Genomic DNA, 22,421 nt, shown 5'->3' with positions numbered 1-22,421 from the left:
ACCTGACTTTTCTTATCTTAAACTTTTTTGCTATCTGAATACTATACCAAAATATTGATTAAAAAGTCACTCTGCTCATCATCTAGGACAAGTAAAATGTGATATAATGCATCAATATTAATGAATATACAATAGTTCCATCTTTGTACTTCCCTATAATGTTCTATTTTCTTTCTAGGTCCTTGGTTTTTTGTGCAGATACATTTTAGAGAAATTATAATGTAATAATAATATGTACTAGTAAAAGAAAGTAATTTATAAAAGTATTGTAAGGTATGCTTTTTTTAAAAAATGGCCTTTATTTCTAAAATATTCTATGCTCAGTGTGTAAGTTCTGAATATTATAAACACACAGTTAAAAATCTCTTGTTGTCCTGCCACCCAAACATAGCCACTGGTAAGATTTCCTGATGTTTCTCCTAAAATGACAATTTGCAAAACAAATATTTGAATAATAATTTTCACTCTATATGAAATAATATTTATTATATGTTCAGAATGTAATATGTTTTTACAACAAATTTTATTATGTTTTCTTCTGATAAATTTTATACCTCACATGTACTAGTTGGCTAGGGTCACCTTTATTATTTAACTAGAGGCCTGATGGATGCACGAAATTCATGCACTGGTAGGGTTCCTAGGCCTGGCTGGTGATCAGGGCTGATCTGCAGGGTGACTAGTGGGGCAATTGGAGGCCCCACCTACTGGCATCCACCTTGGCTGGCCTGGGGCCTGTGGGCTGAGGGCAGCTCCTGTGTTTAGCGTCTACCCCCTGGTGGTTAGTGCACTTATAGTGACTGGTTGTTCCACTGGTTGTTCCTCTGTTCGGTCACTTTGCAAATCAACCAAACGACTGAATAGAACGACTGTCCATATGACCTTCCGGATGACCACGCTATAACACACACTGGTGCCAGGCCAGCTAAGGCCCGTGTGATGCAATCGGTCTGGGGGCCCACCATCGCCCCACGATGGCCCTGCAGAGGAAGGCTGAGGCCACCGGCCAGCAGGCTGATCAATCAGCGGGCTCCACAATCACCCCAACAGGGAGGCCCAGACCACCCTCTGTGGGGTGGTCCATGTGGGGGAGTGATCCATGATCAGGCGCCGCCCCCCCCCCCCCCCCCCTAGGGAGGCCCAGGCCACCCTCTACAGGGTGATCAATTGGGGGGCTCCATGGAACTGAGCAACCAGGGGTGTGGGGTAGTGGACGTGGGCAGTGCCAGGCAAAGGCGGGTATGGGTAGGGAGTGGGACTGTGAGGCAGCCAGGGCTGCTTAAGGCCTACCTTTGCACAAATTTCATGGCATCAGCCTCTAGTATAGGATAATCTGGCTCACTCATTTCTGAGTGAAATTGAGTGAAACAGACATGGTGAAACTGAAGGACCACAGACCTTGATGCAGTTTTTCAAAATCTCAACTATTATACTAAAGAGAAATGTGAAATATTTTTTAGGCGTAATTTTATCACAATAAGAATTCTAGCTTTTTGTGATGATTAAATGAAACAGTGTGTATAATTTGTGGTACATTGTATATGTTTAGTGAAAATAGTTCTTTTTCTTTTTCCTCAACAATTTATTTTTATAAGTAAGGTGCTTTGCATGTAGTCCAGGAGTATACAACGATAAGCTTATTAGATCGATTAAGTAATTTTTAAAACTATAAGTTTATTTTTAAATTAAATGGCTTAGTTTGTCCTCTTCTACAAACGAATGAAACTGGATTAGTTTGTCCTCTTCTACAAAAATTAAATCAAAATGGATCAAAGACCTAAATATAAGACCCAAAACCATAAGTTTCATAGAAGAAAATAAAGGTACCAAGCTTATGGACCTTAGTCTTAGAGAACACGTTATGAACTTGATCCCAAAGGCAAGGGAAGTAAAGACAGACACACACACACACAAATGAATGGGACTGTGTCAAAGTAAAAATAATTTTTAAAATTCAGATTAAGAAAATAGAACTTGGAGAGATGAATAAATTCATGGCAGAGGCAAGTTCTTTATACCTGTGCACATGCTGGATGGGTCAAGTACATTTGCATGAAAATTTTTTCCCACCCCTTCACTTTCATTCTCTATGAGTCTTTTGTTCTGAGGTTAGTCTCTTATAGACAGTATATATGTTTCATGGTTTCTTATCCATTCAGCTACCCTATGTCTTTTGTTTGGAGTGTTTAATCCATTTATATATAAGGTTGTTACTGACTAGAGCCCCGGCGCATCAAGATTCATGCACTGAAGGGGGTTTTCTCAATCCAGCCTGCCCCCTCTCACAGTCCAGGAGCTGTCAAGGTTGGGAGCCAATCTAGTGATTGGGTAAGGTGATGCCCCAATCACACCTCTGCTGCTGCTACTGCCAGCAGCACAAGCCTCTGCCGGTCCTGGTTACCTGAGCCTCTAGCAGCCCTGGGGAGCCACCATTCAAGCTTGCCTGTACCTCAGGCCAGGCTTGGGCGCTGGGCAGCTGACAGCCGAGGCTTGCCTGTGCATCAGGCCGGCCCTGAACTGCTGGTTTTTTAAGGGGACTGGGGTACTCTGGAGGCAGGCACCCTGGCAGGACTGAGGGGATTGGGTGCCACAATCTTGTGGCTGTGGGCGCCACCATCTTGGAGGGTGTAGCAGTCAGTTAGCATATTCCCTCCTTATTGGGTGTGAGCATGTTATGTTTGAGGATGGGGCAGTCAATTACCGTATTTTCCAGCATATAATACGACTTTTGAAACGAAAAAAGTCAACCGAAAAGACGACCGGGCATATAAGACGACCCCCTAATTTTACAGTTAAAGCATAGGTTTAAGCCTATATTCGCCTATTTTCGGGATATACTCGGCGTATAAGAATACCCCCTTTTTTCGTTTCAAAAGTCGTCTTATACGCCGGAAAATACGGTACCCTTATTGGCTGTGGGTGCAGGTCTCTCCCTTCCCCTGCCACACCTCCCTCCTTCCCCCACAGCGCTTCACACCACTGCCTCCCCTTAGACACCTAGAGTCTGCACTACCTTCCTCCCCCCCCCCCCAAAAGAAAGCCAAAAGCTAAGAAAAATATATGAAAGAAACAATAGAGACTAATCAGTAAAGCAGATAGATTAAGAATATAAATGAAAAGAAAATAAGAAAAGTATGAAGTTATGTTCATCTCAGCAGAGCTCAGTGCTGCCTCAGAGTTCCCTTTGGAACCTGCTCTTTTGATGACTGCAGCTGACTCTTCTGTCTGCCAATTTTCTGTTTCCTGGGTGATAAATAGGTGCTAACCATGGTAGAAACTACCCTCCTTGGGCTTTCAGCAACCTGTTTGAAGCTCCAAGCCATTCACAGTTTCTGTCTGTCTCTACAAGCCTTGACTGCATACTGGAGGGGCTTGCTGCATTCTAAGGGTGGTTTGTTAGTGGCAAGGGGCCCTGTGCTAGGCAGCAACTTCCACATGTTCCCAGGGTTCTCTCTGCCTGCCTTCACTTGCCAGCCAGCTGTTAATCTTACTCATTCAAAAGCCTATTTCTGAAAGGGCATTAGGTGGAATCGGAAGTACAGCTATCTGGGTTCTCCAATGTGGTGGAGATGCTGTTCAGATTTCAGGGAAAGTAGTGGGTATGTTTCCCTGACCCAGAGCTGGTCCTCCCAAAGTGTTTTAGAATATTATTCTCTCCTCAGCTGGGTGGAGTACAGTAGGATCATTTGGAAACCTGGAGTTTCTATCTACTCTCCCCTGTAGGGGAAGCACCAGTCTGGTTCCCAGGATAGTGGGTGGCCCCAACCCCAGTCAAGTCTCTGATGTGGCCCGAGACTGTTTAAACTCCTAGACTTGGTCTCTGTGGCTGTCTCCTCTGCAAAGGTAGACATGCATGGTGTGGCAGGCAGGGATCCTGAGAGTGTGATGTGTGCAGGGTTTTTCCTTTACCTTTTCCTGAGCTGTGGCTTCTGTGAAGGGCTAGTGTCTCAGGAAAAATGGCTGTTTTGGTTTTGGGGAGGGGAGGGTTGTGACCTAATGCAGGTCTCTCCCTTCCCCTGCCACACCTCCCTCCTTCCCCCACAGTGCTTCACACCACTGCCTCCCCTTAGACACCTAGAGTCTGCACTACCTCTCCCCCCCCCCCCCCCCCCCCCCCCCCCCGCCCCCCCAAAAAAAGCCAAAAGCTAAGAAAAATTCCTGTGCTCTGGGTTTAAAAACAAGACAAAACAAAAACCCCGAGGCTTTCTCTCTGACCAGCTCAGATCTACTGGCTCCAGTTTCCTGGTCAGCCAGAAGCCCTGCTGCCTTTCATGCCCAGATATTACTTGAGACTTTTGTCTTGGTTCTGGTGCTCCAGGCTATGGAGCCCAGCTTGGGTTCTGAGCCTCAGTCTTCTCTGGGAATTAACCCTTAGATAGCCTCCTGTTGAATCTGCTCTTCTTTCAACCTTGCTCTTCCTACTAGTTTCCAGTTGTTTTCTGTCCTTCTATGATATAAGTCTCTTCATCATCTGGGCCTCATTTGGTAGTTCAGTTTTATTTCCAGTCTGGCCCTGGGAGAGATACTAGAAAGTTTTGCCTATTCAGCTGCCACCTTCTCTTCTCTGGTATTTTTTATTTTAAAAGGTCTTGTTATTATAATACTTAAAGTATTTGAATTAAGTTATTTTTTATACATATACTAGGGGCCCAGTTTATGAATTTGTGCACCTTGAAAGGAACTGTGGGCCACGGTTGCTGCAGTGGGCACACGGGCTGGTTTCGCATCATCCTCTGTACCCCTGCCTGGCTCCTCCTGCCAGGGCCCCTGATCCCCTGTCTGCAGGCAGCACCACTCCTAATGCTGCCACTCCCACACGCTGATGGTGCTGGCCCCACTTGCACCGGCTGATGGCTTGGAGCAATTGGGGCTCACGCCAGCTGCCAGCTGCGGGTGCAAGCAGTGCCAGCAGATGTGAGTGGCAGCTGCTGCCCCAATTGCCCCTAGTGGCAGGGGGAGGTGGAGAAGTGCTCAGGTGCGATTGGTAAGCAGCCACTGATTGCACCCACCAACAGCACCAAGCGAGGGGGAGCAGTGCCAGGTGCTCACAGCGGTTGTAAGTGGGGCCAGTGCCAATAGCATGTGTGAGCACCAGGTGGGACCACCGTGCACAGGAGCAAAGAATTTTCAGTAACCACCAGAGACTTGCCCTGATGACAGTGATTGGCACCCCACCTTGTTCTGGCGCCCCCACTTACCTGCTCGACCATCGTGTCGCAGCCAATGCCTGCCATGTTCGTGCTCTGCCGCCTGCTGCTGGCACCCGCCATGTTCTGTGTACGCCTGGTGGTCAGTGCATATCATAGCAACCAGTTGTTTCAGTTGTTTGGTTGTTCCGAGGTTCGGTCTATTTGCATATTAGCCTTTTATTATATAGAATGTTGCTAATCTAGTGGAATATAGTGACTATGAAGTAAAATTATGTTACACAATTCCTGATTTTATTTCTTTGAAGGATGCAATAGATTTATCATTTTTAGTTATGAAGTCCTCATCCCCCAGATATTTTTTTTTTTTTTCCCATGTTTGGTGGGAAATTACTTTTCCCTGTGATTTGATCAATTAATCAAGTAATGGCAACATTAATACAAAAGCTTTCTGGAATCCTCTTTGTGATACTAAGGGGACTTTGAAACTGAATCCCCTTGGAATTATTTTCCACCAAATGTGATCCTGCACAGAGTGGTTTAATTCTTGTCAACCAAATATATATTTTCTCTGGGATACTCTAGCTTTTTGGTAATTTGCATGTCACTCATTAAATTTGGAGATTCTTAGAGATACCTAAAAACAGTGTAGAAAAAAGGCAATTTAGTAGAGCATTTTTGTGGCAATATAAATGAGCCTATTACATTATTTTACTGTTAAGAATAATAATAAAAACACTTGAGGGAAAATATTTTAACCAGTTAACTTCCACACATCTAAAATGGAAAACATCCCCACATGCCATAATATTTTGAATTTAATTTAAAAAATCAATTTTCAATGAATATTATAAAAAATAAATATATTACTCAAAATTCAGGTGTTCTTGAATATTTTCAGTTGAAAATTCTTAGGAAAAAATATTTTTAAAGTGTCTATAGATGCTTATGGTGTAGAAAGTGTTAAATTAATTTAACAGGGTACCATCAGGATTTTCATTGTCTTTTATATCTTTTTAAAAAATCTATGAATATAGAGAAGATAATTCATATTCTAGAAAATATGCAACTATTGGGTCGGCAACTAAGTAATTGCGGATTTTTTAAAGAAAATCAAAGACAATTTTTTCATGGAACTAAATAACTTTATTCTGTAATGTATTGCCCATTTTGATCAATGACCTTTTGCCATCTTTCAGGCAGCATCATAATCCCACATTCAAAAAACTTCTGGTTTTTATTAGCAAAAAACTGAATCAGGTACGATTTGACATAATCATCATTATTGAAATTTTTACCATTCAAGGAGTTTTGTAAAGATCGAAACAAAAAGTAATCAGATGGTGCAAGGTCAGGAATATATGGTGGATGTGGCAAAACATCCCAACCAAGCTCCATTAATTTTTGCCGAGTGACCAAAGATGTGTGTGGCCTTGCATTGTCATGATGGAATACAACACCTTTTCGATTTGTCAATTCGGGCCGCTTTTCTTCAACTGCATTGTTTAATTTCGTTAGTTGTTCAGTGTAGACATCAGAATTGATCGTTCGGTTGGGTGGTAAGAGTTCAAAGTAGACAATTCCTTTGTAATCCCACCAAACTGATAACAAAACCTTCTTTTGATGAATATCAGCTTTTGATGTTGTTTGAGTTGGTTCACCTGGCCTGCTCCACGATCTTTTCCGCTTGATATTGTTGTAAACAACCCATTTTTCATCGCCAGTTATCAGTCGTTTTAAAAATGGATCATTTTCATTTTGACACTGCTGTTCTTTTAAGGCTTCGTCACCATAAACAGCACATAACTTTTTATGAGCTTGCGATGCGTTTTTCCCTTTGCGGAAATAAAAAAGCAAAATATGACGAAAATGTTCCTTTTGATTTTCCATTTTTCAACGAATGCCAAACGAAAACTACAAAACAGATCAAAAAACTTTTTTTACTGATTAACAGCTGAATAGCCAACTATCAAATAACAAAATGTGTTTTACATTTGTACTACGTCTGCAAACCTAAAAATTGAACTGAAGCTATATATGTGTGAAACACGCAATTACTTAGTTGCCGACCCAATATATATTTTTTCAAATTAAAAAGATAAATAGGTGACCAGTCACATTTAGTTTTCTTACACACATCCTTCAGGTGAGTGCTGGTGATTTCAGTATGCATTTTCCATTGGCTCTTTCAGTCAAAGGTTTTTCAATTGAGGGTTAGCCTTTACTAGGTACAGCGGTTAATGTGGATTTTTTTCTTTTCTTTTTTTTTTTTTTTTTAAATATATTTTATTGATTTTTTTATAGAGAGGAAGGGAGAGAGATAGAGAGCTAGAAATGTCGAGGAGAAACATCGACCAGCTGCCTTTTGCACACCCCCTACCAGGAATGTGCCCGCAACCAAGGTACTTGCCCTTGACCAGAATCGAACCCAGGACCTTTCAGTCTGCAAACCGACACTACCGCTGAGCCAAACCGGTTTCGGCATGGATTTTTTTTTTCAATAGATGGAGTTTTACACATATGTTGACATATAAATGATTTGTATGTATGTTATAAAACTTCAAAACTTCATATGTTAAATTTTCTGGAGGTGTTAACAGCATAGGTATTTTTGCGCTTAAAAATGTTGAATTTCATGTAAAAAAAAAAGCATTTGCGGGAAGTTTTAATTCACTACTTTATTTTGAAGAAAACTGCTGTTAAATACTTCAGGAAGCTTATGGTGAACATGCTCCATCTTAAGATACCTGTGAACGCTGGTTTAAATGCTTTAAAAGTGATGATTACGATGTGAAAGACAAAAACGTCCAGGTCAACTGAAAAAGTTTGAAGACCAACAATTACAAGCATTATTGGATGGGATAAAGATGCATGTCAAATTCAAAAACAACTTGCAGAAAGATTAAACATTGCTCAGCAAACTGTTTCCAATCATTTACAAGCAATGGGAAAGATTTTAAAGGGAGGGAAATGGGTGCCACTTCAACTGAACAAAAGACAAATGGAAAACCAGAAAGTCATCAGTAAAATATTGCTTCAACTGCACAAAAGAAAGTCCTTTTTTGCATCGAAATGTGACTGGAGATGAAAAGTGGATTTATTTTTAGAATCTCAAATGCACAAAATCATCGGTTGATCCAGGTCAACCATCAAAATCAACTGCAAGGCCAAATTATTTCAGAAAGAAGACAATGCTCTGTTTTTGGTGGGATCAGGAAGGTGTGGTGTATTATGAACTTCTAAATCTAGGTGAAACCGTTAATACTGATTGCTACTTACAACAAATAATCAATTTGAATGACATTTTGATTATGAACTGGCTAGAATGTGCTAGAAGACATGGCCGAGTACCGTATTTTTCGGACCATAATACGCACTTTTTTCCCCCCAGAAGTGGGGGGAAAAAGTCCCTGCGTCTTATGGTCCAAATATAGCCTACACATATACTTTTAAAAAAAAAGTTTTTTTACTTGCCCGGCTCTGTGTGGACTCTGTGTGCTTGCCCGGCTCTAAAATGGTTCTAAATGCTGCTGTTTACTTTACAGGGTTGATTACATGTGTTTATGACTGTGATGTTGGGTTTTAATGCACATAAAATATTTTAGGACACTATTTGTTTCAGAATCTTTTTTTCTTCATTTCCCTTCTCTAAAAACTGGTGCGTCTTATGGTCCGGAGCGTCTTATGGTCCGAAAAATACGGTAATTTTGCTTCATGATGATGCATCATCACACACTTCAAAACCAAAGACATGTTAAAAGATCTTGCCTGGGAAGTATTAACCCACCCAAGTATTCACCAGACCTTGCTCCTTCAGATTACCACTTGCTCTGATCGATGGCACAGGCACCTACTGAGCAGCACTTCAAAACATATAAAGAAGTGGAAAATTGGGTCTCTGAATGGTTTCCCTCAAAAGAAGAAAAGTTCTATTGGGAAGGTATCCACAAATTACCTAAAGATGGGGGAAATATTTAGCTAGCTATGGACATTACTTTGGATAAAGCATTTTTGATGTTTTTCTTGAAATTATCTTGTTTTCTTTGATCACAAAGTTTTCATTATTAACTGGTACACCTGGTATATATTTAGTGTTGTGGAAGAGAGTTTCCAGAAGCAGCAAGCCAGTAGTTTCACATGATGCTCTTTTGTCTACTTGTCTAATACAAATTTCTAACCTGATGTAAAACTCATCCTTTTCTCCCAAGCCAATGAAATAATCATTTGCTCTCCATTAGTTTCTGTCCTTTGACTATTTTGATTCCTTCATCTTTTAAAAATATTGCTTAGGTCAATAGATTATTATATAAAGAGTTAACAAAATTATTTTCTCCCTTTTGCATGAGAATTTAAACTTTGGTTAACCTTTGGCTTCCTTTTTCTGGAAACCTGATAAAGGTTTCCATCTACTGCCTTGTTATGGCAAAAGTGACCTCTGATTGATAAATTGCATCTGGACTTGAAAAACTGTAAATGTCTGACAAACAGGTATGTCTCTGATGTTGTTAATACAAAAAATATTTCTAGAAAAATACTGGCTTCTCTGAGGCAAGAGGCTTGTCAACTAGGGCTATGCTTACAACCAGCCAATGTGTCTTTCCCTGCATCTGAACTGTCAGCAGGGAGACTCACTAGAAGAGCTAGCTCCTGGAAGCTGTGCATATTGCTCCTCCCAAGAACAAAAGAAGGCTGATGCCTTGCTAGCAAGTTGGGTTTCTTGACTTACCTTTGAAGTAAATCTGATGCCAGGTACACTATAGGGGTCTCAAGAGTCTGGATGTTTACTTGTATCATAGATCCCTTTCCACCCTTGTTAGGTTTTCAAATATGTAGTCAGAATAGCATAAATAAAAACTAGGTGTCTCTGTTATACTCTTCTTGTTCCTGGGCCCTCTGTCTAGAAGCTACAAATTTAAATGTATGCAGGTGTTTGCTCTGATATTTACTTGCTTGTCTCTAAATAAACCATTTATGGCATCTGTTGACTGGTTATTATGGAAGATTAGAGCTTTTCCTTTTATGCCACTTTCCCTCTCCATGTTCATATCCTTTCAGTATTGTTACATCAAAAGTCCAAGTAAGTCACTAATATAATTTGGTTTGTAGGAATTGCCCACTGAGTAACCAAGTGGGAACTCTGTATAAATTCCCTCTTACACATTTTCTTTTGTTGTTCCTGGAGGTAATTGTTTTGATTTTTTAAAATTTTGTTTTGTTTTCTCTGTACATATCTTTACTTTTCTCTCACACACTCTACATATTCTGTATCAAAGTATGTCCTAAATGTTAAAAAATAAGAAGCCAATTACTAATTTTTTTCCCCTTCTCATGGAGATTGATATCCAGCATTTCTCCATTCTGCTGTTCTAGTGTGAACTGGTTTCTGGTTCTCTAGGCTGCCTTTTCACTATATTCTGGGACTTTCCTTGGGTTCTCTCTATTATTTTATTGAATTCCCTGGATGTTGTTGGAGCAGATTCAAATATAGCTTCTTATGAAAGAGCCTATGGGAAGTAAAGTCTTTGCATGTCTGAAAAATATTTTTCAACTTTCTCATTTATTTTTTGTTTTTTGGTTGAATGTAGAGCTCTAACTGAAAGATAATTTTTTTTTCTTGATTTAGGAGGGATACTTCTTTTATTTAATAAGATTTAATATTATTATTAGTTCCTAATAATGAAGACATTATCTTAGGGCATTTCTTATTGCTATTCCTAAGTTTATTTCATTATTAATCATATAAATGCCGCCATATAAAAATACTTAGGTTAAACTCTGTTGTTGGGAGATAATTCTCTGTAGTTTTTTTTTTTACATCTTCATACTTCTTGTTCTGAATGACTCTTTAAGGATGTGGGTATAGCAAATAGCCTTGGAAGATAGGCAGTCTCTCCCTCTATAGAATTGAGCAGGCATGCTTACTAACTGTATGAGATTCTCATTCCATAAGCTCATATTTCTTCTGTGTGTGCCAGTGTTCCCTTGCCCTCTTCACATCACCTTGTGAAAACTTTAGCTTGAAGAACCAGTGCATAAAAGGATGATACTCTGACTAATGCTATCGCTAGATAAACATTTCTTTGTCTCAAGTTTTATTTCTTAAGCTAGCATACATGGAGCCATGGCAGGCTAACTTAGGACTTTCCATGTTGGGTGAAATCCTAGACCTTTTTCAGCCCTTGAATCTATTTTCTTTTTGAAAATTTCTTCAACCAGTCACCCATAGTGTTTTCCTCTCCTGCCATTTACTTGATTGTACACAGTATTTGTTTGCTTATATTTTAATGTGTTTTTTAATTCCAAAGGCTTCTTAAAAAACATATTTCCTTTGATTTTGGAGAAGAAGGAAGAGGGAGGGGGAGGGAGAAACATCAGTAATGAGAGAGAATCATTGATCAGCTGCCTCGTGTACTCCCCTACATTTGGATTGAGCCCTCAACCCAGGCATGTGCGCTTGACCACAATCGATCTCAGGACCCTTCAGTTCCCAGGCCAGTGCTCTTTTCACTGAGCCAAGCCAGCCAGGACTATTCTACAGGCATTTTACAATGAAATTACTTTGTGTGCAGTAAAGCACAACAAATATCGGGTTTTATGCAAGTTTCTAGAATATAGATGCTACAATGATGTATTTGAGTAGGTGTAATATGTTTAATATTGTATTGCAAGGCACAGAGTATGAATGGATGAATATGTATTCTTAAAATATCTTGTAGTTGCGTAAAGTTACTATAAAATATTTATTGAGGTATATTTTATATGTCATCTATTTTTCTTTTCAATAATAGTTAACATTTATTGGGCAATTACTGTGTGTCAGGCGCCATCTTATCCTCTCAATTGTCTTTTGAAGAATATCTCCCCCCCCCCCCCCCTATTTTATAGAAGGAGGGATAGAAATATATTGTAGAAGGGCTGTATTAGCATATGGTAGAGATGGCATTGAAACCCAGGGCTGTTTAATTTTCTAATCCAAGCTCTTAACCACTACAGCTTGCTAAAAAATGGAGGAAAGGGAAAGCATTTAAAAGTATATTGACTATATCAACTCACATGGAGATTTTTTTAAACTTTGTATAGTTTATATTAATACTATGGGCCTTCACTATTTATTTGACATAAATAACACCAATATTCATTTACAGTAATCCTTTACCCAGGGTTTTGCTTTCCATGGTTTCACTAACTCACTGTCAATAGCAGTCCAAAAATATTAAATGGAAGACTCTATAAATAAATAATTTATAATTTTAAGTTGTGGGTCTTCACATTTTGTCCCCCTTGGGACAGACTCACTCCTATGTTCAGCTGTATACTCACCTTGCCCGTTAGGCACTTACCAGATCCCTTATGTGAGGGGAAGGGTGTCCACATTCACATAATTACAGTATATTTTAATTGTTTTATTTTATTATTTTTATTAATTTCTTACTGTACTATATAACTTGAATTTTATCATAGATACTAGAGGCCTGTTGCATTAAGATTTGTGCAATAGGCCTTCCTTCCCCTGGCTGCTGGCACCAGTTTTCCTCTGGCACCTGGGACCCAGGCCTTTGCTCTGGCCGCTGCCTTCCGTCTTTGCTCCAGCCGGAGTCTTCAGTCTTTGCTGCGGCTGGAGCCTTCAGTATTCACTCCAGCCAGAGCACTGCTTCTGTAGCTCCCTCTGACCCCCATTCTCTCCCTCATAGCAGGCATCCCACCCCACCCAGCTGCTCCACACCTGTATGCATACTGCCCAGAGACCCAGAGCAGCTTGGGGGCGGGGCCACCACCATCTTTGTTGGGTTAATTTGCATACTCCTGATTGGCTGTGAGTGTCACAAAGTGATGGGCAATTTGCATATTTCTCTTTTATTAGTGTAGATGTATTTATAGGCAAAAAAATCCTATATAATAAAGAGGTAATATGCAAATTGACCCTCATGCCCTCAAAAGATTGCCATCCCTATGTCATCACAAGATGACTACCACCACATTGTCACATGATGGCCACCCCCACGTGGTGACAAGATGGCCAGCAGGGGAAGGCAGATGGCAGCAGTTGGGCAGTTGGGGAAGATCAGGCTAGCAGGGAAGCAGTTAGGTGTCAATCAGGCTGGCAGGGGAGCAGTTAGGGGATGATCAGACTGGCAGGCAGTTAGGGGCAGTTAGGGGCAATCAGGAGTAGTTAGGGGCAATCAGGCAAGCAGGCAGGTGAGTGATTAAGAGCCAGCAGTTTCGGATTTTGAGAGGGATGTCCCCCAAGGGGTCCCAGATTGGAGAGGGTACAGGCTGGGCTGTGGGACACGCCCACCCACAGTGCACGAATTTTGTGCAATGGGCCTCTAGTAGTATAAATAGCATTGGGCACCCACTGAGGGTCTTGGAATGCACCCCCTTCAGATCAGTGAGGACTATTGGATTGCTTATAATGGAATTCAATGTATAACTCTTGTTAAAATTAACTATGTTCAGAAACTGCTTTTTAAAAGTATAAAACAAGAACTAAAGCAATATAGGAATTAATATTTCCACATCCAAAAATTGGTAAATTCTAAGTTGTGGCTCCCACCACAATTGCAGCCCAACTTCAGGTCAGTGAGTATTGCAATCTAAACTGAACATTATATGAAGCTTCATAAAATAATATTTTACACACTCGAGGAGGCCTGATAATGGCCACTGTGGGCACAGATTATCAGTAACTGTTTACCACTGTGGTTTGGGGCATATCGTTTATGTGACTGCTTTTCTTAGTGCAACATAGATGTTTCAAATATTGTGGTGGCATTTCAGTGGTGCTTAATTATTCATAAATACTGAGCCAAAGTACCTTTAATTGTAAGATTATGTTTTTCATCTGATTTATAAACAGTCACTTTGCTCTCCTCCTCTATTCCCAATCCCAAAGGAAAAGATACTTTTGTGGTATGTGATCCCATCTACTGGTACAACTCAGAGAAATTCGATTCTCAGAGGAAATGTCAGTTGGACATCATCAACTGCTTTACTTTGCCTTAATATTGCTTCAATAATTTGTAATATTTTTGACACTGTGTCATAAGCTTTGCTTATCATTTTATTGATTGATGTCTCTATTGACAGCAAACACATTTCTATTATGAGTCTCTCAAATGCATGTTTAAACATAAAATTTTTGCTTATGATGGACTATCATATAGGTAGTTGTATAAGTTCACGTATAAAATTACTGTTATCTAATTCATGTGATAGAAAGGATAAACTTCACAGGTTATTTGTGTACATTAATTATATACATAAACTTCCAAGAATTAAATTCAGTAAATTGTATTTAGGTGTGATTTTGTTTTTATTAGCAAAGTATTTACAGAATATCCAGTGGGTGCCCAAAACACTGTGGTCCAAGGTAAAGCTTACAAGAGCGTCTTAGCCACTATGTTTGGAACTCTGAGTATTTTCTAAACATTCTAATTTGGTTAGGAAGACCACTGATGTCAGTCAGGCATGTTTATTATTATTATCCAAATGATCCTGAGAAGGTGGCTTAACTGTTAGTGAACTCCCTAGTGCAGTGTTTCCCAAACTTTTGACATATGTGTACCCCTTCTATAATTTTCGTAACGCTGAGTACCCCTTGTACCCATGAGAATGTAGAATTAGGTGCAGCTAAGCAAGGTGCAGTGCATATCCCCACCAAACTATGGTGCAACGCGTACCCCCACCAAACTCTTCCCGTACCCCTGGGGGTATGCGTACCACACTTTGGGAAACACTGCATGAAAAAAACAATGACCATGATTATATATAAAATAAGTTTAGTCTTGGGTGACATTTCATTTATTTTTATGAACCATCACATTTAATCCACATGGCACCTTTTTGAGTTTCAGCATCTTACCCAATCCCAATTTGTACAACATGTTGGAACATAATTTTTTCATGATTCTGCCTTTGTAAAAGTAAGGATACCAAGGTGAGGGTTGATTATGTTGCTCTGTGCCCTTTGCTTGGTCCTTCTCTAAAACTAAGATCTAAATGCCTTTACAGGTAACTCTAGCCAATTGGCTCAGAGTAACTTGAAGCGATATTTTCCAGGATGAAGGAGTTGAGTCAAGTATTATACTTACTGCATACTCATTTTGCCAAGCTGTGTTAGTGAAACTTAGGGACTGACAAATAGGACTTTGCAGATTTAGTAGTCATTAAGGATTATAATGGTCTCCACTGTTGAGTAAGAATTTTAAACATACATAGTCAGTGTCATGTACACATATTTATTAATATATTGATACTATATTATTAACATACTATAACATAAAATTACTTTCTAAAATATAAACCAAAAAGTGAAGTAAAAATGATAAAAATTAACATCAATTAGAAGTTCTAATGTTTTCTTATTACATTGGTATCTTTTTCACCTCCTGAGAAATGCTAAATCAGTTGACTATTGCTTTGAAATGCAACTTTTCATATATACATACCCATCTAATTATTAAAAGTCATCTTCAGTAGAGAAAATACCTAATTATAACATGATCATAATGCCTGCCAGTCTCGTTTTATCCAGCTTTCTTTCACATTTTAGGATCAGATCTAACACAGAGTGTGCTATTCTTTGTGTTGTGCTCTTAGGATGAGGATGGGATAGAAGACAACAGTCGTGTTGAACCTGTTGGACATGCGGACAGTGGTTTGGAGAACATACCCAACTTTTCTCTGGAGTAAGTTACTGATTTTTTAAATTATATATGTGATATACCTGCAGCATCTCAAAGTGTTCCAAAAACATGGCATGTGTGGGATGTTTGTGCTGAGTTAAAAACATGCCTTGCATTAGTTTGTTTTCCAAAGAGCATCTTTCATTGATTGTGTTAATTATTATCTAATGTAAAAAGAATAGCATGGAAATTCACATGTCTCTGTCCTGTTTCATGCCTTGCCAAATACTATTAAGTTAGAATATAAAATAGTGTTTGATTAAAAATGTTTGCTGTGTTTACAGCACTACAACTGTTTTCAGATTGCTTTTATGTCAGTATTTTGGTCATTTGTTTGTTGTTCAACTTATCTAAATTAAAAAGATTATAAACATACTTTAACTGAAAACTATTTGAATCGTATAAGCATTAGCTATTTTAGCATTTATATTTTGATTTAAAAAATAGAAACTCTCAAGGAATTTGAAAAATTATAGGTCATAGGTTAGGGACCTGAACATGATTTTAAGTATGAAAGGACAGAGTAAAATTTTCTTATATTATTATCACAACTGTACAATTATTTTAAATATTGGCATGTTTAAATGACTGTGGGTAAAAGTTAGGGGATCTAGGCATTAACATTTAAATTTTTTCTTCTTTGGGAAGGTTCTAAGAACTTCCTCAGTGAGATTAGGCACTAGAATTAGATTATGTTTGGATATGGAGTAACCAGCACTAAGTATTTTCTTTTAAGAAATACTTGCCATTTCCTAATTCTTTTTAGAGAAAATGTAAAATAGCAATAATTTGAGTAACTACACTATTCTTAGTGGACAAACCAACCATTAAAAACTGTGTAAATGGTAAATAGTATCTAAAATGGTATAAAATTCTATGAGAATATTCTTAAAAATAAAAATTCATTTATTGTTTCTTTAATTTAGCTAATTTTTTATTTTGTCCTAATTATTATATATGATTAAATCTGTGCACAAATGTATTTCAATTTCGTTTTCAGCCAGTACTTTTCTTTAGCCCTTAGGCTTTTATTTAGGTAGTTTAAGAATTGGCATTTTCCATTATATAAAAAACTATATTGTGACCTTTGTCAAATCTATTGATAATCATTTATGGTTGTTGGTGTTGCTTAAACTAGGTATTTAATTAAAATACTACTTTCAAATATTGCCTATTAGATAAGCACTGCTTAGATTTCTATAGAGTATCCTCCCCCTTGCGCGCATGCATGCACGCGGACGCGCACAGGAGCACACAAGCAAACAAAATCTGCAAAGGAAGTGAAATCTCATTTAGTTTAGAAAGTTTGCATTCTCTAAATTATACCAACTTGCATTAAACTTGGGCTTATTACATTAATAGTAAATTACTTAAGTTATATAATAGAAGTTACTTTATATAACTAGCTTCATTACTTTAACTTCCATTTTCAAACACTTTTATGAAAATGATTTGTTTTTTATTGGAAATCTGTTAGCTTTGAAAAAGGAATTTCATGACCTGCACTTGCAGTGGTTTAAGAAATGGCAACTTAAATTGTTATGGAACGGTGGAAAGTCGGGATTGCTGGATTACATCTGGACTGTCACCTGACCACAAGAGTAAAAATTTTGACTTAATTGAATTATTGAAAGAGTCAATGATGTGACGTATTTAGGAGCTCTTTGTAAATTATAAAGTGCTCTGTAGCTTGCAACACCTTTATTCAGTTAATCTTCAATGCCCTTGAGTGTAAATATTGGGATGGAAAATTTTCATTGGAAATCTAGAGATTTGACTTGAAAATGCATACTGTATTACACAGAAGAGTATGGGCCCAGAGAAATGGTTCTGTGTCATTTTTAATGTAGTTATTTCTGATGATTGTTCTCCTTCCATGCCATCAGACTAGTGTTCGGGTATGTAGTGTTTAATGTTGCCTTCATCACCATGCTTATATTCCAGAACGTGTGTGTACATGCTTGTGTGCTTGGTGGGATTTTGTTTCGTTCTCTTTTGTTGTTTATTGTGTGTCTGTGTTATTGTGTGTGTTTTTCTGTTTTGTTGTTGCGGTTTGTTTTGTTTACAGTCCATGTTCATGCTCCCTCATTCATCATTGTCTCACAGTGATATGGTAAAGCTCGTACACGTCCCCAACGATGGAGGGCCTCTGGGAATCCATGTAGTGCCTTTCAGTGCTCGAGGCGGCAGGTAATGTATCTTGCAGGTTTTTAATTGAATCATAATGTGGAGTGTTTTATCTTTATTTATACTCAAATATATAGAGTTTTCAATTCATGTTTTCATTTGTGGCAACTGCCATTTAATTCAGATGTTTATATCATAATCACAGAAGGCACTTAAGCTGATGAGGAAATCAAGCATTCAAATTATCCTAATAAATTTATTGTACATTGCATCTTACTTTGCTATAAATTGATGATAGATTTTAGTGTCAGAACTCCAGATGAATTCGCAAAGTGGAGGGCAAGAGCTTATTGTTTATGTTTATTTAGTTCCTTAATTTTATAAGATTTTTATGATTATGTTTGACATTTTAAAAAGTAAGATAAGTTCTAGCTTTACATCTTTGGTTCCTTCCTTTCAATATCTTCATATTCAAATGTGAACATTTTATATCGTTTATTAATACGACTTCATCCTTGTTTAGAACATATATCCTTAAAAACTTAAAGTATTATGTGAATTTCTCTCATTCTGCTGCTTTTTTCTGTAAAAGCATTATTTTGTTTTAATATACTCAAATACATAGTATGAACTGATTTTGCAGCTAATGGTTGATGGGCTTCTGCCATGGACAGGCCTTCCCAGGACACTAACCATGCACATTTAACTTGTTGAAGTTTTAGCACATCCTCTTTTATTTACCCACTTAATGACTACATGGAGAAATATTTATTTTATGTAGCAGTGGTGCCACTCACTACTATCCCTAGAGACCCACAGCAATATTTTTTCCCAATATATTTTTATTGATTTGAGATAGAAAGCGAGAGGGAGAAAGAGATAGAAACATCAATAATGAGAGAATCTTTGATTGGCTGCCTCCTGTAGGCACCCTACTGGGAATCAAGGCCACATTCTGGGCATGTGCCCCAACCAGGACCTCCTGTTTCATAGGCGATGGCCAACCACTGAAGAATATAGGCTGGGCTATTTTGACTTTGTTTACACTGTGTGATGGGGAAGCTGAGAAGTTGCCTTAGATCTGTGATTGAGGACTTAGAACATAGTTTAAATTCTGGCCAAGGAATTACAAGCATCCTGTGTTGTAAAAAAAACAGATGTAATTTCAATACGAGCATGTGATGGGTATTTGAACAATTGTACTACATTCCTGTTATGTCTTCCTATCTATGGCAAGTCTAGATTTCATCTCTTTAGTGAATGTCTGGATGCTGAAACTAAGTTACCCTGAGCTCAAACCCAGAGTCTGAGGCTTGAATGTTAGTGTTGTATAACAAGATGTGAAATTCACCTTTAATTTTGGGGTGGTGTTACATTCACAGAGTTGTAACTGCTTTCACTTTTTTTCCTCCTTTTCTCTTTTAACTTTTAAATGTTGGAGAAGCATTGACATTTTTTCAAGGAACTTTTCAGTTAAACAAACTTCGTTGTTTTCAAAATGGCTAATGTTTTCATTTTCCTTTAAAATATATCATTTTAAATGATCTGAAAATGTAAATCATCTTTCACTTATAAGTAGAAAAATAATATAAATGTATGGCATATAGCTCTCAATATTAATGTGTCTTTAACCACCTGTAGAATATAACTTACTACAAAGAAACTTAATTGTTTATATACCACCTTTGAACCAGTATCTCAATGGCACACATGTTATTTTATGTCATCATATATTTCCTTTGTCAGTGTGTAAGGATATTAAAATAAAATAAATCAATGAAAAGCCTAAAACAAAAGGGGAATAAGAGAAAAATAAACATACTCTAGATTAATTCAATGGAAGGCATTTCACAGAATCCACTGCAGTTACTGGTTACCATGGTGTTCAGTTTTGATACACAGAACACATTTAAGTAGACAAGGATCCCTTTGCAGAACAAGAAATTATTTTTCAGCCAAGTCATTACCTGTTGATTTGACAATCAGTGAAGAAAATCTCCTGCAGCTTTCCTATTTAAAGGACAAAGGGATTAATAAAATCAAACTCTTTACCAACCCTATAAACATCATCGGTTTTCTTATTGGGAAACAGAACTAAATTTTTTCCAAAGCCAGTGTTGTATTTTTAAGCTTCCTCTTGGACTTAGTAATGGCCTCATAGACGTAGGCTGATAATAGGGGTGGATGCCCAGACAGGTTGCTCAGAATCACAGGAGCCGGAAACATCCTTCTTCCTTGTTCTCAGAAATGCTTACCAGTGGGTTCTTCTCATTCAGTTACATACCTTACCAAGCATTTAGCCTATGGTAATTCCATTTTTAGGACCTAGGAAACAAAGATGAACAGGACTAAGTCTTTCTTTTTTAAATGATCTCAAAGGTTAAATTTTTTTTTTTTTACTTAGTAGTAGTCATGGTGGAGTGATAGCTAAAAACTCACAGAATTATAATTATGTGATGAATGTTGATATCCTATATGATAAAAGCCTAATGTAGGGTCGCTTGCTGCTGGGATCTGGCCAATTGGGACTGCGCAGACCACGCATGCCCTGTGGTTCGCCAGCCACATTCGGCTCTTTGGCCTCTTGAGTGGGCTCTTCCACAAAATATCATGGCCTGGGTGTGTCTATTTTGAAGAAGTGACAGTAGAAGAAGTTTAAGTTTAAAAAATTTGTCTCTCAAAAGAAATTTCATTCGTTGCACTGTTGATATTTGGCTCTGTTGACTAAGGAGTTTGCTGACCACTGGTTTAGGCCCACTCCCTGCGAGTTCATAGTCTATGAGAGGGTGCAGACTGGGCTGAGAGTCACCCCCTCCCCCCAGCACAGTGCATGAATTTTGTGCACCTGGCCTCTAGTAGTTATATAATAACTACTCTATGAGCTCATAAAGTATTGTCTAAATTAGGTAATTGAAACTGGCTTGTGGGAAAAGATAATTTTAAGTGTGATGATTGCTAATAAAGGTAACCTCATCATCTTCATGGTGGCTGTAAGAGCAAATTATGCAATTCAGTATAGGAGAAAGGAAGAAATTGAGTGGAACTTGTGAAGAAATTGCACATATATGTAGTGGGAATGCAAAACTGCATATTCATAGGATGTAAGGTGAAATTTCTAAGAATAACTTCCTTTTTATGAAATTCCAATTCTACTTGGGCCATCTCAATTTTGGTGATACAACTAATTGAATAACACCAAGTAATTACAGGAATATAGTAGGTCCTTATATAACACTAGAGACAGGTGGACAAGTTTCATGCACTCAAGGGTGGCTGTCTCCTTGTCCTGGCCTGTGCCTTCTCACAGTCCGAGAGCCCTTGGGGGATGTACCACTGATGGCTTAGTCCCAGTCCCTGTGAGGAGCAGGCCTAAACTATCAGTTGTACATTCTTAGTGCTGTCTCAAATTCGGGAGAGGTTCCCATCACTGCTATTGCACTGGCCAGCCATGAGCCAGGCTTCTGGGCTTCTGGCTGAGCGATGATCCTTCTGTAGGACCACACTGACCACCAGGGGCAGCTCCTACATTGAACATCTGCCCCCTGGTGGTCAATGCAAGTCATAGCAACTGGTTGTTTTGCCATTTCGTCAATTTGTATATTACCCTTTTATTATATAGGACTAGAAGCCCGATGCACACAGATTCGTGCTAGAATGGGCTTTCCTTTCCCTGGTGGCCAGAGCCACCTCTTTCCACTCCAGCTCTACCTCCCCACTCTGCCCAGAGGCCCTGGGATATGAGGGTGGGACAGAACACCTGCATCCCACCCACCCTGTCACTTGGCACCTGTGTATGCAAATTAACCACCATCTTTGTTGGGTTAATTTGCATAACACTCCTGATTAACTGGAGGAGTAGTGGAGGTACAGTCAATTTACATGTTTATCTATTATTAGGTAGATAGTTTTGTTCAACCTTATCTACCTAATAAAAGAGTAACATGCTAATTGACCATACCTTTGTGATGTTCACCAGCCAATCAAGAGTGAGCATGCAAACTAACCCAACATAGCTAGCAGGTTAATTTGCATATAAAGGTGCCCGGTGGCCGGGACTGGCGGGACGCTTGCATCATCTCCATGGCTGCGACACAGGCATTCTGCATCACCCAGCCGCTTGGGACTTCTGGGCAGTGTGGGAAGGCAGAAAGGCAGAAAGGCCAGAACAAAGGCCCATTCTTGTACAAATCTTCAATCGTACATTGTGCATAGGGCTACTAGTTTTGTTATAATGTTTATGAGATGTGGTGGAAGCTTAACTCATATTTACCAATTAGCCTGTGGTAAAATGTGTTGTTTTTATCACATTGCATTATCTTATCCATGCTGTTAAGTGAAGGCTTACTACACCTGTTTTTTGTTGCACTTCACTTTGAGTTTTGCTACTATTACACTCCTTATAAATTAAGGTAGACCCTTAACACATAAATAATTTATGGCTCGCTGAAGGCTGAGGTAAATG

The 22,421-nt window shown here is 38.7% G+C and overlaps 1 protein-coding gene across 33 annotated transcripts in view; it reads left to right on the top strand.

Moving 5' to 3' along the window:
• PARD3 (par-3 family cell polarity regulator) overlaps positions 1–22,421 on the top strand; it is a 569,056-nt gene that overhangs the window by 225,707 nt on the left and 320,928 nt on the right. For 31 of the 33 annotated variants that reach the window (XM_045586290.1, XM_036454403.2, XM_036454413.2 and 28 more), the window contains 2 exons: positions 15,747–15,835; positions 17,939–18,022. In XM_045586290.1, coding sequence (XP_045442246.1) covers positions 15,747–15,835; positions 17,939–18,022 — 173 coding nt within the window. The remainder of the gene's footprint in view (positions 1–15,746; positions 15,836–17,938; positions 18,023–22,421) is intronic. The other 2 variants (XM_045586311.1, XM_045586273.1) reach the window with 1 other exon arrangement.

Source organism: Pipistrellus kuhlii, unplaced genomic scaffold (assembly GCF_014108245.1).
Source record: "Pipistrellus kuhlii isolate mPipKuh1 unplaced genomic scaffold, mPipKuh1.p scaffold_m20_p_1, whole genome shotgun sequence".
In the NCBI taxonomy this organism is placed as follows: Eukaryota; Metazoa; Chordata; class Mammalia; order Chiroptera; family Vespertilionidae; genus Pipistrellus; species Pipistrellus kuhlii.
This window is presented reverse-complemented; position numbering and strand designations above follow the sequence as displayed.